This window comes from Pongo pygmaeus, chromosome 19, assembly GCF_028885625.2.
Source record: "Pongo pygmaeus isolate AG05252 chromosome 19, NHGRI_mPonPyg2-v2.0_pri, whole genome shotgun sequence".
Classification (NCBI taxonomy): domain Eukaryota; kingdom Metazoa; phylum Chordata; class Mammalia; order Primates; family Hominidae; genus Pongo; species Pongo pygmaeus.
This window is the reverse complement of record NC_072392.2, coordinates 90,903,462-90,922,353: the sequence shown is the minus strand read 5'-3', so window position 1 is coordinate 90,922,353 and position 18,892 is coordinate 90,903,462. Positions and strand designations below refer to the sequence as shown.

General features: G+C 47.7%; 1 protein-coding gene across 8 annotated transcripts in view; it reads left to right on the top strand.

Moving 5' to 3' along the window:
- Positions 1-18,892, top strand: part of SLC39A11 (solute carrier family 39 member 11) — a 569,718-nt gene that overhangs the window by 478,951 nt on the left and 71,875 nt on the right. For all 8 annotated transcript variants that reach the window (XM_054459871.2, XM_063655393.1, XM_054459872.2 and 5 more), the window contains one exon: positions 87-156. In XM_054459871.2, the coding sequence (XP_054315846.2) occupies positions 87-156 (70 nt within the window). The remainder of the gene's footprint in view (positions 1-86; positions 157-18,892) is intronic.

Genomic DNA, 18,892 nt, shown 5'->3' with positions numbered 1-18,892 from the left:
TCCTACTTGACGCGGTGACAGTGATGGTGATGTTCCTCATGGGGAAATATTCCTAACCCCTCTTGCTTTTCTTACATCTATTTCAGAGGGTCTCGCTGTTGGAGTTGGATTTGGGGCTATAGAAAAGACGGCATCTGCTACCTTTGAGAGTGCCAGGTAAGCCAGCACCCTGGGACCCTAGAGCATGGTTCTGCACCCAGGTGTGCTCCGGGTGTGCGTGTCACCTGGGTGGGCTGTCTGTACATTATTGTTCAGCAGCCCAGCCCCACAGGACCAAGACTGATGGAGGCCGCATGGGGTCCAGTGAAGGCCGTCGCTGAGAGAGGAGTCTCCTAAGAGAGGAGTCTTTCAAATGAGCTATTAAGTGGGTGATGATCATTTTGAAAACAAAGCATGGATAGAATCGCAAACTGTACTCTAAGCGCTTCAAAGGTGTGAAGACTGACGACAAAAAACAAAGGCAGCCGCTGACACTCTTCAGGCCTTTCCTTTTTGAAGCCCTCCCTTTGTCTTTCTTGATGCTGGGCTCTCCTGGTTTCCCTCTCTCTTTCCACCTGCTCCTGGAAAGGCCCTTTGGTGGTGGGCTTCTCATGCTATGACCTGTTCTTAAGAGGTGATGTTCCTGGGGACCTGTATCTAGAGCATCCTTCCTTCTCACTGAACACACCATTTCTGGGCAGTCTTCTCCGTTCTTGTGACTTTATTTTCCATGTGTTTGCTGATGATACCCAAGTCAAGCTCCAGCTGAGTCTTTTTTCTTGAATATGTTCCTATATTTCTCCATCTGCTGTCATGTAGAACCTGCCCCTTCTCCAGGGTTCTCTGTCACTGCTGTACCCAGTTGACCAAGCCAACCCTGCCGTCACTCTCAATGCCGCGTTTTCCCTCACCTTCCATACAGAAGCACTGGGTCTTGTAAATTCTTTGCTCTTCTACCTGCCTGGAAATAAACAGGGCATAGGTAAGGTCACAGCCTTGGGATCACACGCTGTTCTCTAGACATCGTGCAGGTGTGGTCTCCATGGTCCACCCAGGCCCATAAAGCCATAAATGCCACACTCTGCAGGGTGGAGCCTTCTATCTGAGGGCAGCAAACTCAAGTGGCTTCAGGGGACTAAAAGATCATCAAAGTGGGTGGAGACAGGCAGGTGAAGACCGCTGGGAACCATGAGGAATAAGGCAAACTTTAAACAGCACACGCACTATCTAAAGGTACTTGAATTCACAATTATTTTAAAACGTAACTCAGTGCAGTAGCTCAAGGGCGACTGGTTTATCACTCATGTAGCTCATTCACTGTCTTCAGACTGATGCAGTCCCAAAATATTCTCCCTGACTCCCCCAAGGAAATAGCACTCCCTCCTGCACCCATTGATCGTGACTGTCAGAAACGAATTTCTCACATAACCCCTTTTCCATCCTTCCCCGGTTACCAAGCCTGCGTGGGGCCTGTTTATGCACCCTGAGGACTGTGTTCAGGCCACTTCCTTGCATCTGTTTCCCCAGCTGAAGTGGAGCCCCTGTGTGTTAAATGTAGTCATTGCTGGTCGCTGAATTCTAAGGCTGTATGTGAAGAGGCGTGCCTGCTCCATGAAGCCCCGAATATGTGCATGGGCTGGAATGTTCTAGGGCAAAACTTTTCTTGTTCTCAACTTCATATTCCTGCCTCTCAGACTCCCAAGTCATTCATTAAAATGATGCCTATGGTGAAAATCACATGAGATGGTAGACAAGGAGGGCAGAGCCTTTAGAATGTAAGAAATGTCACCCAAAACAAGGGCTAATGGTGGCTAATGGTGACTCGTCCCACCCTGCAGACTGCTCTTCTAAGTGCGGGGCCTGGGGTGGGGGCATGTAGCTCTTCTACCCCTGGCACAACAGTTTTGATCCTGACTCCACTAGACCACAAGAGACTTCAGAGTCAAGCAGTATCCACGGGGCTGAAGAGCCCAGAGGGTCTGACCTTATAAACATTCAAAGGCCAAGTCCTCCCAGAGCACAGGAAACCGCACACGCTGCAGAAGGTCTGTGTCCAGCAAGTGACAGCTGTGCCCCAGGCATGGAACTCACAGGCCAGGCTCTCTGTCTGGTGGCACCACGTCCCCCACGACATCATCATGTCAACTCCAATGTTCTTCTATTCTGTCACCTGCACTTTCTGCCAATCTTTATAAGTATTTTGGAAGAAACTGGAGCAAAAATATTTCCAACTCAGCTCCTCTCTTCCCTGGACCAAACAGATTCTCTCTCAGTTATAAAAGCCCTCGACAGAATCCTCTAACTGGAGTGGAGTCAGGGCAGCCTCACGAGACCCTCTGCTATACAAGCATCACTGGAGGGCCCATGTGCCCCCACACCTGACCCATTATTGTCACAGCCTGAGGGGCAGGAATGACGGAGCTCTGCTGCCATTGCCACTATGTCCACAGAGTATTGGGGCCAGGGGGCCCCTGCAATGCAGGCTGCAGAGAAGGAACAAGGGAAGAACATTCCCTCAAGCAGACCCTTCAGCCATTCTCCCCACTTTGAAAATCGTGTAGAGTTTGTGATTCCCTCCTTGCTAAATGTCTGCCGTCGTCTTCTTGGGTGGCAAGATGTAGAACAGCCCCTGGGCCAAGGCTTGTTAGCTTTCTCTGCCTTTAGTTCACACTACACATAGGATTTCATGGGAGGATAGGGACCATAGGGTAGTGGAGAGTGAGGACTTCCTACTTGAGTAGCCAAGAGGGAAAGGTGCTTGCTGAACTGTAGCCTGGACAGGCAGAGCCTGCCACCCTGCAAGGCTGTAGAATGCTCAGCCAACAGCAGGTCAGGGCCAGTGTTGTGCCTGTTGACACAAGGAGGTCAAGGGCTGCAGCTTCCAGTTGTCTCATAATGCTGGGGCTTTCGAACCAGCTTCTGTGCTTGTGGGTAGAGTCCAGAGAAGCCAGCCCTGCAGAAACAGGCTGCTATGGGGTTCATACACCAAGGCAGTATCTTGCCTTAGATGACCACCTGCAATCCAGGATGAGACTTTGGCTTGATCAATTGCAGTAAATCCACCCACACTCATTCTCAGTTCCCTCTTTCAAGAGGGAAAAGAAAAGGCACTGACACTGTAAGATGATGAAAGTAGAAAGTGAACAGGCAACCCTGTTGGATGAACCATTGGTGAAATCATGTGGTCCTCAGCATTGAATAAGGCCGCATGAGGCCAGGACCACTGTAACACAGAGTGCCAGGCAGAGGGACTGTGCACCAGCCCCTGCCTGCCCAGAGTCTCCCAGACTCAGCCAGTCCAGCCTCCACGGAGGCTGCAGATGCTTAGCTATCTTCTGAGCAGTCCTGGTCTCCACTCATTCATTCATTCATTCATTCATTCATGCACCCCTTCTTTAGTGAGTACTGGTATATGTCCCATATTGTGCTAGTCATTGCAGAAAACACAATTTGTATGAAAAAACTATTCCAAGAAGCTGAACATGTGTCACTGGTACTTCCAGTAACATGGTGAGCTCAGCTGACATGGATGTCCCACCACAAACAAACAAACTAGTAAACATGGTTTTTACTACACAGCCAAGGACTAAGGAGAAGGAAATGCCAGATGCTAGAAATAAAGGGAAAAATCAAAGACACCGTGGTAGATGGTTTCAGATCCTCATAGAGGTTCAAAGGACTGAGGGTTGGACCTCATGCGGGAACTGAAACAGCCCAGCCTAAAGATCAGGGCTTGTAGGCATTGCCTTCTGTAAAAGGGACTATAAAACTCCACCACTGGTCCAGGAACTTGCATGTGCAGCTTGTCCTCTCTCCAGGATCTTAGACAGAGAGACGGGGTATAGGACGTAGTAAACGATGTGCAGGATAGGAACACCTAGACCTGCATCACACAAGGGTGTACAGTACAAACTTTTATACTCTATCTTGTAGCAGAAACCTCGAATAAAGAACATAAATACTGGCCTAGGATAATAGAAATCTTTCAGGCTCTAGCAGGAACAAACATAAAGTCCTTACCTACACAAAGCCCTAACTCTTCCACTAACCAGCCACACCAGATGCCTGGGGGCAAGGAGGGGGACTCTTAAGTGTGGTTACACATACGCTCAAATAGAAAATAAAATAGAGACAAACCACATAGGGAAACATGCCGCTGTGCAGGAAAGATAGCACTCACAAAACTAGAAATAATAAAACTGCAGGAGAAATGCATCAGACAGACCCGAACCGAGGGACAAAATACCTGACCAGCCCTCCTCAAAACTGCCAAGATGATCCCAAAACAAGGGAAGTCTAAGAAACAGTCCAGAGAGGACGAAGGAGACTAAATGCAAGGCGCTGTTCTAGATGGGATCTTTGTACAGAAAAGAGACGTTAGGGCAGAACTAGTGAAATCTGAATACACTGTATAGTGTAGTTAAAAGTAATGCACGTGGCCAGGTGCCGTAGCTCATGCCTATAATCCTGCAGTTTGAGAGGCCGAGGCGGGCGGATCCCTTGAGGTCAGAGATTTAAGACCAGCCTGGCCTACAAAACTCCCCCATCCCTACTAAAAATACAAAAATTAGCCGGGTGTGGTGGCAGGTGCCTTTGATCCCAGCTACTTGGGAGGCTGAGGCAGGAGCACTTGAACTCGGGAGGCGGAGGTTACAGTGAGCTGAGATCTCGCCACTGCCCTCCAGCCTGGGCAACAGAGCAAGACTCTTTGTCTCAAAAAAAAAAAAAAAAAAAAAGAAAAAAGAAAAAAAATTAAGAAAAGGGCCTGTAATCTCAGCACTTTGGGAGGCCGAGGTGGGTGGATCACCTGAGATCAGGAGTTCGAGACCAGCTTGACCAACATGGTGAAACCCCGTCTCTACTAAAAATACAAAAAACTAGCCAGGCATGGTCGTGGGCACCTGTAATTCCAGCTACTCAGGAGGCTGAGGCAGGAGAATCTCTTGGACCTGGGAGGTGGAGGTTGCAGTGTGCCGAGATCACGCCATTGCATTCCAGCCTGGGCAACAGAGCAAGTCTGCATCTCAAATGAACAAACAATAAAAGGAATGCACCAATATGGGTTCCTTAGTTGTAACAAATGTTCCATCCAAAGTGAGATGCTAACGATAGAGGAAACTGAGGGCAGGGTAAACAGGAACTCTCTGTACTATCTTTGAGCTTTTCTGTAGACCTAAAGCTAATCTAAAATGAAAGGTTTATTTAAAAAAAAAACTGTATAAGTCTGCACAAATGAAAGCACTTTTTAATACTTAATAAGGGATAGATTTATAATAATACAATAGTTTTACAAAAGACACGAACAGGAAAGCCACCCCCATGATCAAATCACCTCCCACCACATCCTATCCCCAACATTGGGGATTACAATTCCACATGAGATTTGGGCGGAGACACGGATCCAAACCATATCCACCAGGGACTGGGACAGAATCTGGAGATACCAAAGCCAGAGACGGATTCTCTACGCAGAAACGACAGTTCAACTCACAGATTTCTGAGCTCTAATTGAAGACAAGGGAATGCTGTCTTCAAAATGCCAAGAAAAAGTAACTGCCATTCTAGGGTAGAAGCTGCCAAACTTTCTCTTAAAATTCCAGATGGCCTGTGGGCCATATAATCTCTGTCACAACTACTTCACTGACTATCGTGGAAGTGCCAAGGTAGCCCTAAATAATACGTAAAAAAAATGGGCGTGGCTGGCCCGGCGCAGTGGCTCACGCCTGCAATCCCAGCACTGGGAGGCCAAGGCGGGCGGATCACCTGAGGTCAGGAGTTCAAGACCAGCCCAACCAACATGGTGAAAACCCGTCTCTACTAAAAATACAAAAAATTCGCCGGACGAGGTGGCACACACTTGTAGTTCCTATTACTCAGCTGAGTATAGAGATGGGAGACCCCATCTCTATAAAAAATAAAAAAAAAAATCATCTAGGCATCATGGTGTGCGTCTGTGGTCCCAGCTACTCAGGGGGCTGAGGCAAGAGGATCACTTGAGCCTGAGAGGTCAAGGCTAGAGTGAGCTGTGATTGCACCACTGCATTGCAGCCTGGGTGACAGAGCAAGACCTTGTCTCAAAAAATAATAATAAATATGTTAGTGAATCTAAAAGGATAATTACTAACGAGAGAGAGTGGTATAGGATGGAGGAGGGAAGTGAGAATGCATGAACGAATAAACACTGGGAAGAGAGATGGAAAATCAAAGTGAAATAATTCAGCCGTCAGATGGTGGAATTCATCTCTTCAAAGAGGTTTTGCTTTTTAAATGTTCAGTTCTAAGTGATTAACAAGTGGCACACCTAAAATATGACACGGTAAAGTTGAAAAGAAAGGAAGAAAGATACAAGGCAAACGCTGATCAAAAGAAAGCAGGTATTATATTTTTGTCTCGGACAAACCAGACTTGAAGGCAGAAAGCCAGATAAGGGATAAAGGTCAGTACTTAAGGAAAGGGGAAATAATGCACCAGGATGACATCATGATGCTGCGTTTGTAGGCGCCTAGCAACATAAGCCTCGAACTGTTTAAAGGAAAAATAATCAGAATTGCAAGGAGAAACACAATCATGGTGGGGGAGTTTAATGTCCCTGTCTGATACTTGTAGATGACGCAGATATTAAGTTAACAGAATGCATGCAGTGGACATATATAAACTCTAGCCCAGTCATTAGAAAGCTTACATTCATTTCAAGCCATGTGAGGGTTCCTAAAATGGATTAGAGTGCTCTGCCACAGAGAGAGTCAGAATACATACCCCAAGATCAATGCCATTCAGACCACATCGCCGATGTGATATAATTGAAAGTCAATAGCAGAAAAGATACCCATAGTAATTTATTAATGGGCGGCTAAGCCCATAGGCAGTGTAAGATTAACACAGTCCAAGCTCCAAAGGGCTTGATCCAAGCCAGACCAAGAAACCAGTAGAAGATGGGCAAGCTTTTTGCTCCTCTCAGGGGCTCTTCATAGAATGGGCTACATTTCATCAGGAGCATAGGGGTGGTCTGCTTGGCTAAGGGGATGATAAGGGCAGGTAGTGCTCTGAGCAAATGCCAAGGTAGGTGCCAAGGTTCTTTCAGGGCTGGTGGAAAAACCGATATGACTGAGATAGAATTTTCTGGTGCTTTAGAGAAGGTATGTCTAAAGGATTGGATTGGCTGGTTGCAGTGGCTCATGCCTGTAATCCCAGCATGTTGGGAGGCTGAGATAGGCAGGTTGCTTGAGCCCAGGAGTTTAAGCCCAGCCTGGGCAATGTGATGAAACCCTGTCTTTACAAAAAATATATATATGTAAAATAGCCAGGTGGGGTGGCATGCACCTGTAGTCCCAGGTACTCTGGATCCTGAGGTGGGAGGACCACCTGAGCCTAGGGAGGTTGAGGGTGCAGTAAGCCATGATCGTGCCACTGCACTCCAGCCTGGGCACAGAGAGACTGTGCCTCAAAAAAATAAAAATAAATAAATAAAGGATTGGATTGAGGCAGGAAAGAAACAGGTGCATTACTCATCAAAAAGTCGGCAACTATGGTGGGTTCTGATGCAAGCAAGAGACATCGCCCAAGAGGTAACTCAAACATGCATCTGGCTAAGATGAAATAATCTGGGAGAGCAGGTGGGGGAGATAGACCAGTGTGAAGAATGCAGCAATCGAAACAGAATATTTACAGACCACCCCACTGCTGTGTGTTTTAGCAGCAATGAAGAAGATACTGGGTGTTGTGGTGACCGTGAGAATAAGGACTGATCCCAGGAAGAGCTGTTGCGCACAGAACCCACAGACAGCGTTTACCAGCTGATTTTGTTGTTGCGTGGAAGGGAGAAGGGAGAATTTGAGTCCAAGTGACGAGGAGACGTAGGTTAATCTTGTGCTGTGGAGTGGACTGAGAGGGGAGAAGGACTCCATTTACACAGATTGGGGAAAGCGTTACCCAGTACAGGCCCAGGGTACGTGTGCACCAAGCTAACTGAGCCAGATAGTTTATGACTCCTTTAGTGGAGGGGTTGGCAAACTATGGTCTGTGGGCCAAATTTGGCCCAACACCTGTTTCTGGAAATGAGGCTTTATCAGAGCACAGGCATAGCCATTTGTTTACATATTGTCTGTGGCTCCATATGTGCTACAGTGGCTGATCTGCATAATGGCCAGAGAAATCTTAAGGCTGAAAAGCTGGAAATATTTAGTCTGCAAAGCTGAAAATATTTGCTATCTGACCTCCCCGTTCCTTTTTTCCTTCCCTTTCCCTTTCTTTTTGACAGGGTCTCACTCTGTCACTCAGGCTGTAGTGCAGTGGTGCAATCATGGCTCACTGCACCCTCGACACCCTGGGCTCAAGCGATTCTCCCACCTCAGCCTCCCTCCCAAGCAGCTGGGGCTACAGGCACATGCCACCACACCCGGCTAATTTTTGTATTTTTTGTAGAGATTGAGTTTGCCCAGGTTGGCCTCGAACTCCTAAGCTCAAGTGATCTGCCTGTCTCAGCCTCCCAAAGTGCTGGGATTACAGGCGTGAGCCACCACACCTCGCTGTCTGACCCTTTTCAGAAATCGTTGTAGACCCCTAATTTAGTGGACACAATCCCTGTTTGTAGCCCAGATTCATCATTAAATACTCTGAGGCCAACTGTCTTTTTTATGACCTCTTGCTTGTGTCCTGTTCATTGAAGCAAGAGGCTTCATGTAAACATTGCCTGTGTCATTATAGCCACCCACAAGAAAAGGAACTATTCCAAAAAGGCACTGTCTTCAGTTTCCACTTAAGGGGTTTCTGACCTAGGAAGAAGACAGGCAGGCACCTCGCCTATCGTGTGTGTGGCTGCTGCCATCTGGTGTACAGACGCCGTTACTTCCTCACCTTCCCTGAGCCCTCCCCAGCTCCTTCACCTCTGTCCACCTCCCTACCTGGCCAGGTCAGCTTGCACCAAGGTGTTCATTCAGAGGTCATTGTCTCCTGAATTAGGAAGACTCTCAGCCAGCAGAGGGAGGCCTGTAGTTCAAGGGAAACACAGCTTGCTTCTTTTCTTTCTTTTTTTTTTTTTTTTTTTTGAGACGGAGTCACCCAGGCTGGAGTGCAGTGGCACGATCTTAGCTCACTGCAAGCTCCACCTCCCGGGTTCACACCATTCTCCTGCCTCTGCCTCCCGAGTAGCTGTGAGTGCAGGCGCCTGCCATCATGCCTGGCTAATTTTTTTGTGTTTTTAGTAGAGACGGGGTTTCACCGTGTTAGCCAGGATGGTCTCAATCTCCTGACCTCGTGATCCGCCCGCCTCGGCCTCCCAAAGTGCTGGGATTACAGGAGTGAGCCACTGTGCCCAGCCCCAGCCTCTTCTTTCTGTTCTGGTCCCATAGCAGTTTCTTTATGTTTCAACCACAGAGGAATTCTTCAGACCATATGTGCTTGGGGAATTGCATACTTAAGCGGTTTTCCTTTCTGCTGTATCGTCACTTCAAAGAACATGTTCTCTGGAGAGGAGACATGCCCTCAGCTCCCACTTAACTCAGTGACAGGCATCATTCAAACCAGCAGGGAGAGTAAGACTGTTTATGCTTAAACACTCGGCTTCACATACCACTTCCTGTTTTAAGCTTTGACTAAGAGACAAATCAAGAGACAAATCAAGAGACATTTGTAGTCTGTGGACCCGCCTTGACCTACAGGTGCAGCGGCCATCCCAGAGCAGGCTGTGCACAGCAGAGGAGGCTGGCTGCGAACTTTAGTGTGCCATGGATAGTCCACAAAACACATCCCCAAGATATGACCGGACCAGCTAATGCTAATCAACACCCAGACACTTGGTAAAGGATGCACGGTTGATTAGTCTACATTTGGATGTAGTATAGCTGGTTAAATTACACATGGAGGCATCAAAACCAATTTTAAGATATATGTTTGCCTCTCTGATCAAAGAGGAAAGATCGTAAGTCAGATAAATCCTTTCCCCTGGCTTATACGTATATACGTTGATATATTAACAATTATTTAAGACAGCAGCCATTAATTAACAAAGCAACCCTTTATTTAGAAAGAAAAATGGCAATTGACATATTTTCCTGGTCATTCATCAACATTAGCCAGTAGATGAGCAGGTCTGTATGTGTAAGATACATTACATGTGTGTCTACCTGTCCAAGCAGCCCCTCTACTTTTGCTCTGGTAGATTGTGTGTGTATGTGTGTGTTTGTGTGTGTGTGTAGACAGGATCTTGCTCTGTTGCTCAGGCTGCAGTGCAGTAGCACAATCATAGCTTGCTGCAGCCTTGACCTCCTGGGCTCAAATAATCCTCCCTCCTTGGCCTCCCAAGTAGCTGGGACTCCAGGTGTGCATCCTGTAGATTATTGAAAGCGTGCTTGCAGGTTACATGTAGAGAAGTTACAAAGGAGACTTCATTGTTGTGGCGGGGAGGAGTCTCAGAGAACTCACATGGAAACATTTTAATTATAGTTCACTCTAACATCTTTGAACAAATAAGCTGCCTTCACTGGCTCCCTCCAAGCCTCCATGCAGCTGCTCTTGCAATGCCTAGACCTGCCCCGGGCAACACTCAGTCTCCCAGACTCGTGGAGCATCTTAGGGAGACCCTTCCTTCCTCAAAGTTGCTGATCTTGACCTCCTCCCTGCCTAGCAACTTGGGTCTCAGCATTCCCAGCCTGGTCTCCCTGGAGAGTGGCCTGTAACCTGAGAATTGGAGACCCAGCCTGAGGACACTAAGGTGCTTGGGGAGAAAATACTTTGACACCTTGATGCCACTGTTCCCACCCTTTCACAGCAGAAAAACGCCCCTCCCATCCTTCAGTCACTTCGGCACAATCCTGTTCTATTCTTTATCTGCAATCACACATTGTGCTCTCAATTTTATTTTATGCAGGCAAGCTCTTCTCTTGAACCTATCACACTACCCTGTCTGGAATTCTAGAGTGATCTATTGGCAGCTCCTTCTCTTCAATTTTTCTGGCTCATCCTCCCACACTGCATAGTGGAATTTGAAAGTGCCGGCTGGCAGCGGTGGACAAACGGCGCCACCACGCGGTAGCTTGGCATCATAGGTTGGTAGACAGAGTACCAGAAGGAAAAAGTTTGACCAGGAAAGGCGACTGTGTGTTGCTATCCCAACCCATGTTCGGCTTGTACAGAAGGTGTATCTGCAAAAGGCTAAGGACCATATATGTAAGTTCCATGTAACTTTGGACATGTCCAACTTTGCTTTGGACATTTGTCAAAATAGTAACGTCCTTATATTCTGGCTGTTGTACCCTGATTTTTCACCCCCCCATTTAATTCAGTACTTATAAAGCTCATTATTGTCTTATTTTCCCATGTCGGGAATAAAAGTGTAGCTTTTATGTGACCCTACGTAGAGGGATAGAAATGTGAAATGGGCCAGTTAAAGTGTAAGAAGCTACTCCAAGTCTTTGATGGTCTGCTAGGTCTACCCTCGCAGAGGAGCATAGAGGTGCGAAAAGTCCTCACTTCCAGACACCCAAAAATCAGTTCAGTTTTTCTTTTTGCCATTTTGAGGTGAGAGGGTGACATTTACTTTTCTAGTGACTTAAAAACATAATGTTATTTATTGCATGCGTTCTGGGAAGTGAAGAAAGTGAGCCAGGCCAAGGAAATCCACCGGATGCATGGGCAAAGCCAGACCAGGATCAAACAGGTTCTCACCATCTTATGTAGTTTGCCATCAAGTCATTTATCAGTCTGTCCATCCATCCATCCCTTCAATCCACAGAGATTCACTGAGCACAGGATTCATATTTTTGGAGAGAGAGAACTTAGGATAGTTATTTCATCCATTGCAACTGGGAAAACAGGCTTGAATTTGTAGGACTGGTGGGCTGGACATGATTTTGAAAGATCGTCTTGCCTCTTAAGTATTTTTTTTTTTTTAGCAGTTGAGCTTTTGGAACAAGTTCCTAAGCGCACACTCTGGATGGAATAGATAGCACTCTTTCCCTGAAAGTTCCCCTCTGCACTTGGCAGAAAACCCCTGATCTAGCCCAAGTCTCTAATGTTATAAGTGGAGAAACTGAAGTCTCAGAGTGGAAAAGGAAGTCATCAGGGATGATTCAAGTCAGAGCTCCTGGTTCCTGAACCCTGGGGCTCTTTCCTCCCCTCTAAGAGCTGATCTGTCTGTAGCTGGTCATGTTTCCATTTCAGAGGGTGGAGGGAACATCCAGGATGTCTCAGAAGGTCTGCTTTCCTCATTGTCTCAGCTTCCCCTCTGAAGCTTACTCCCCCGCACCGCTTTCTTGATATTTTTTCTCTTGTCCCATTTGAACTTCAAGAAGTGCCCCTCCCATTCTTGGACCACCTGGAAGCTTTTGAGCAAGCTTTTGGAAAATTATCTGTTTTGTGTATTACAATAGAAAACTCAAATGAAAGGAGCCAGATGGGATTGAGGGCTGGGAAGCGAACAGGGAGAAATGAATCGTCTTGGGCCTCATCTCCAGAGTCCTTGTCCAAACCTGGGCAATTCTTATCCCCCTCTGTCCCTCTCTTTCCTCTCCCCTTCTCCCTTCCCATGGCTTTTTATGATAATGCTTTTCAAGCTCCCAATAAGAGCAACGTTTTACAGAAAAAAAAAAAAAGGGACAGTGTTTTGCCAGTAAGATGTGTGCTCCTGTGTTAGCACCACTGATCTACCAATAGTTGCACATCTAAGATTTTTCTTTGACTGAGTAATCCTACCAGGGAAGAAGAACCACTCCTTGGAGACTTTGTCCTCCACATCCCCAGCTCTGTGCTGACAAATACAATCCCATCATTACCTGGAAACCTGGTGATTTTCCAGAACATGTGGAGGAGAATCAAGAACTTAATAGCCATTTGCCTACAAAATATGCCATCATGGAGCCTGGTGCTTGTGAATCTCCGGGTTGAATGGATAAACAGATGGACAGATGGGTGAATGATCTGATTACCTGCTAACCTGAGATTGTCCACAAGGTTCCATCTTAGTCTGGCTTCATCTGTGTCTGGCAGACTTTTACCACCCACTTTCTTCACTCCCCAGGACTGATGGAACAAATAACATTATTCAATGGAAGTCATTCGAAAAGTAAATGTATCACCTCAAAAATGGCAAAAAGAAAAATCTAGTTGATTTTGGGGTGTTCTGAAGTTAGCACTCTTCACACCTGTACTTTCTTCTCCTAGCACAGACAATCCACATGTAGGGTGATGGTTGTGTGTGTTTGGGGTTGGCCTCACTGGTATTACAAATCCAGTTACTGTCATCCATCTCTTCCTGCTACTACTTACTCTGAAAGATGGTTTTCCTTTGAAGGATGGAGAAATTCTCTAATCCAGACCTCCTGACAGCTAGGCTGCAAACACACAAACACACACACACACACTCTTACACTCCTCCAAAGACAAAGAAAATCCCGGCAGGGATATTAAGACACGTGCTCATTTCAGCACTCTGTCCTCCTGGTGACATCTCTCTATGAAGCATCTAGGACTTCACCTGACAAGCACCTGACAACCTGACAGCGCACTCGGTCCTTACTGTATGTGCCTCAGTTTCTATGTGCATCATGTGAGAGATGCAGATTGTATCCATGGCTATGAGACTGTTGGGCTTTGTTGGACAATGAAGACATCCCCCAAATATATAAAGACTGATGAAGGACGGCCACCTTTTATATTTTTCAAAGTGAAGGCATTGAAGGAAAGATGCAATCGTAGACTGCCATGGTCAGTGAATTATTTTATGAGAGATCACCCTTCTAGAAAGTGCAACCAGGTGCAGTGACTCATGCCTCTAATCCCAGCACTTTGGGAGGTCGAGGCTGGTGGATCACTTGAGGTCAGGAGATAGAGACCGGCTTGGCAAACACGGTAAAACCCTGTGTCTACTGAAAAATACAAAAATTAGCCAGGTGTGGTGGCAGGCACCTGTAATCCCAGCTACTTGGGAGGCTGAGGCAGGAGAATCGCTTGAACCCAGGAGGCGGAGGTTGCAGTGAGCTGAGATTGTGCCATTGCACTCCAGCCTGGGCAACAGAGCGGGACTCTGTCTCAAAAAAGAAAAAAAAAGTGTTATTTACCACCAGAAATTAGTTCATGAACTCAGGAACTCAGGATAAAACAAAGTCTTTTCTGTCTTCCAGAGAGACCAAAGACCTTCCAAAGACCTTACTTTTTCCCTCCCCCACCCCACCCCAGTTCAGATTCTGTAAAACAATATGAAAACCTTGCATAATAATACCTGGTTTGTAATTATGCTCTTGATACAAGCTAATCCGTTTGAACTCCATTGGGCAATGCAACAAGATGATCTGGACTCTGCAATTTATTCTGCTGCTGTTTTCATCTGTTGAAAATCTAGTTTCTCGAAATTGGATGGTGTATTTTTGAAATGTGTTCCCTTGACTTTTGCTTCCCTGTTGTCTTTCCCTGTGTGCAGAAGCCATCAAGGAGAGAAGCGCAGGGAGGGAAGGGGAGTCTTTTTGAGAGAAGGAAGTCACAGCCCTAGGAGGGATCTTGATCTTGAATTCCTAAGTATTATCCAAAAAGATAATCATTAGCATGGAAAAGAAATTGATACTGGAAGATACTGAATTCCTTTGGATTGACCAATTTTTTTTTCTTTGGCTACTTCATGGAAATGGGGGCCCTGGGACAGAATAATATCTGAGGGAAAAAGATAATTTTTTAATGCACAGCTGAGTTACAGGGTATACTTTTTTTTTTTTTTTTTTTGAAATGGAGGCTCCCTGTGTTGCCCAGGCTGGAGTGTAGTGGCGCCATCTCTGCTTACTGCAGCCTCTGCCTCCCAGGTTCTGCTTACTGCAGCCTCTGCCTCCCAGGTTCAAGCGATTCTCCTGCCTCAGCCTCCTGAGTAGCTGGGATTAAGGACATGCACCACCACACCCAGCTAATTTTTGTATTTTTAGTAGAGATGGGGTTTTGCCATGTTAGCCAGGCTGGTCTCGAACTCCTGAACTCAAGTGATCTGTCCTCCTTGGCCTCCCAAAGTGCTGCGATTACAGGCATGAGCTACCACCCCCAGCCAATTTTAACCTTTAAAGTTCTGTTTCTCAAACACAGAAGCATCATCATGACAGGGGCCTTTCTAGGAGCCACATCCTGCATCTTGGTCCATGAACCACAGTAATGACGAGTGTTATGTAGGGGAGCTCTGCTGAGTGCTTGCTGTGTGCCCAGTCCTGTGCTGTCTTTTACCTTCATTCTCTTGAATCATCACACATGGACCCAAGATGAGCCCCGTTTTACAGACCCAGAAAATTGAGGCACTGAGATGCACCTTGTCCACAGCCCCGTAGCTAGTAAGGGCAGCAGTCAAGACCGGACGTGGTGGTTTTTGCCTGTAATCCCAACACTTTGGGAGGGTGAGGCGGGCAGATCACCTGAGGTCAGGAGTTCAAGACCAGCCTGGCCAACATGGTGAAACCCAGGTCTCTAGTAAAAATACAAAAATTAGCCGGACATGGTGGTATGCGTCTGTAATCCCAGCTACTCAGGAGGCTGAGGCAGGAGAATCGCTTGAACCCAGCAGGCAGAGGTTGCAGTGAGCCAAGATCGCGCCACTGCGCTTCAGCCTGGGCAACAGAGCAAGACCTTGTCTCAAAAATTAAAAAAAAAAAAAAGGCGAGGGACAGCAGTCAAGTCTGTGCCTAGTCTCTGGTCCCAGAACCTACCTCTTTTGGGGCGTTCTAGGCTATGAGGCGACCTGGCCAGGCAGGAGGACAAGCTAAGTGGGAGAGCCTGGGGGAGTGGGTGGGTCTTGTTTCCTATCGAGTTTAACTTACTGCAGACCCCCTAATACCTGATTGTATGTGTTCGGGGGATGAATTGGCAGTACTGATGCTATATAAGACCATGGATTCTGGGGCTTGACTCCCTGGGTTCAAATCCTGGCTCTTTCATCACCTGGGTCTATGACCTCAATGCATTGCTTTTCTTATGTGCCTCTGTTTCCTAATCTGCAAAATTAGAATAATAGTATCTACCTCAGTGGATTGTTCTAACCATGAACTGAGTTTCTCTAGGAAAAGCTCCCCGAGTGGAGCCTGGCGGACAGTAGCACTGTCTATGGTGAAGCTACTGCTCTTGCTTCCTGGCACACCCATGACACATCCTACAGCTAGATGGCCAGCCCATTTCTGTTTCCACTCAGGTCCAGGACAAGCACTCCCCACCCCCTGCCCACCCAGGAGAAGAACTGTCTCAGAAGTAGCTTCCACTGTCTGCAGGGAACCGACATCCAAGCCTTGGGGCCAGGTCCAGGAGCAGGGTCTCCGAGTGCGCCTGGCTGCTCTGCCCTGCCACTGCTTCTAGTCCTGTTGCTAGAGCTCTGTGCTGTATAAGGGGCCTTCACATCCTTTGCCCTCTTTCCCCTGGGGCCCTCCCAGGCTGACTTCGTCATCTTATCACAGCATGGACTATGCATGCTCATGAGCCCTGGCCCTGGTACTGCCCAGCCCTTGTCCTCAGCCTGCGTTGTGTGGTGTTTTTCTCTCTCCTGTGTCCTCCCTGGGAGCAGAGCCTGGGTCACCTCTTTTATGCTCTGCACGGGACCCAGAACCAGGCAATGCGTGGTCAGCTTTGCGCTAGGGGTGTCGATGGCAAGGGTCGGCCCCTCCAGACCACACAAGCACACGAGCTGCTTCCCTTTTGCTCCCCAGTTTCCTGGACTCATTTGGGGGCCCCTTCCATCTAACTACACAAGTCACCTTCTCAGAGCAAAAAGAGAGATGACAGTGCTGCCCCTCCCCCATCCGCTGGGCAGCAGTGTCTCCTCCATGAGCAGCACAAGGGGCTTTTATGCTGCGGCCCTTTCCTCCTCCACCACTGCCCCCAGCCACCCCCACCCAAGTCCCTGGCGACAGGGATTGGACATCTTGGCACAGGAAGCTATCTCTGCACAACATACACTCTGTTAGCCTGGAGCAGGCCTTGGGAGAGGGAGGGCCCCACCAAGCTCTCTGAAAATGGCAGTGTGGTTTCCTTGTGGCTTTCCCGGGCAATGGAGATGACGCGCACTTCTTTTCTCTTCTCCGTTCCCACCGCTGCCCTGTCCATCCTCCCCAACAGCTTGTTACAAGCGACTTGGGGAAGAAAGCAATTCTGTCTTCCAGGGCAGCCCGCTGAGGAAGGTCAGGCCACTACAGAGGGAGCTGTGGGTGTGGTTTAGTTCTGGAGGGCAGGGTCTTCATTTTAAAACATTCTGCTTGGTACGCTAAGAAAGGCAGCTCAGGAGCACTGGTGCCTGTGTGGCACTCGTGGGGACATGTGGCACTTGGTGATGCTTACATGCATTGCTCAGTCCTCGCTGCCATCCCAGTATGGACATGTGGCCATGGGGCCTCGGGAGGCAGGGGAAATGCTCAGAGGTCATTCTTCTGGTAAGAGGCAGATTCAGGATTGCTTTTTTTGAGACAGAGTCTCTGTTGTCCAGGCTGGAGTGCAGTGGCATGATCTTGGCCCACTGCAACCTCCACCTCCCGGGTTCAAGTGATTCTCATGCCTCGGCCTCCCAAATAGCTAGGACTACAGGCGTGCGCCATCACACCCGGCTAATTTTTTTTTTTTTTTTTGTATTTTTAGTAGATTCGGAGTTTTGCCATGTTGCCAAGGCTAGTCTTCAACTCTTGAGCTCAGGTGATCTGCCTGCCTCAGCCTCCCAAAGTGCTAGGATCGCAGGCGTGAGCCACTGCACCTGGCAGATTCAGGATTTGACTTACATCTGTCTAGCCAGGCATGGTGGCTCATGCCTGTAATCTCAGCTACTTGGGAGGCTGAGGCAGGAGGATCACTTGAGGCCAGGAGTTCAAGACTTACTTCCGTCTGATTCAGAAGCCCGTGAATAAACTTCCTCTGCCAGCCTCTAGCAATCATGGAACAATCAAGAAAGCTGGAAATTATCATCCCCATTTTACAGAAGCAGGCTGTGTCCAAGAGCACACAGCAAGTGAGGGGCAGCTGCCATTCTACTTTCTGTCCCTATGCATTTGACTCCTAGGATTTGAACCCAGGTGCCCAGCTCCAGAGCCTGTGCTCTTAATTATCACTCTGCTGTTAAGTGATGTGCCTGGCTGTGACCCCAGGGGCTTCAAAACTCTCCCCCAAAGTCGTGTGGGAAATGGGGTCAACTCAGTTGTGAAAAATGTCTAATCTCACATTATAAATCCTTTGAACATTGACTATAGTAATTCTAATTTGTCAGACACTTTTTTTTTTTTTTTCCCTGAGACGGAGTCTTGCTCTGTTGCCCAGGCTAGAGTGCTGTGGCCTGATATCAGCTCACTGCAACCTCCACCTCCCAGGTTCAAGCGATTCTCCTGCCTCAGCCTCACGAGTAGCTGGGATTACAGGCGCCTGCCATTACACCCAGTTAATTTTTTTTTCTATTTTTAGTAGAGGTGGGGTTTCACCAGGTCTCAAACTCCTGACCTCAAAAGATCCGTCCGCCTCAGCCTCCCCAAATGCTGAGATTACAGGCATGAGCCGATGCCCCCAGCCCAGATGCTTCTTTAAAATCACATCTCATTTGGCTCATTAGGAAATACAAGCCTAGGTAAAGAATCCACAGTGAGGGACAGACGGAGATTTTGTATTCAATGTTAACTGGAAGCAAATATTTCTGTTAAAGATGGTTTTGAGCATTGCTCCAGATGAATGTTACTTTGGTAAGAACCATAACCCTTGCCAGTGCCGCCCAGCAGTGAGATACTGGGGGCAGGAAGAAGGAAAGAAGGGAGAACTCCAGACAGGTGGTACTGAGGTGATCTGGTGGCCTTGCGGTCATGACTCACTTCTCCAGCCTCACCCCCTAGACAGCCGATGTGCAGGGTCACTCCGAGGGAGAGCTACAGAGCAAGGGTGACCTGTCCTGTAAGTTCCAGAATAAGGAGCAATGCTGAAGTCATGCACCCCAGAAAGGTAT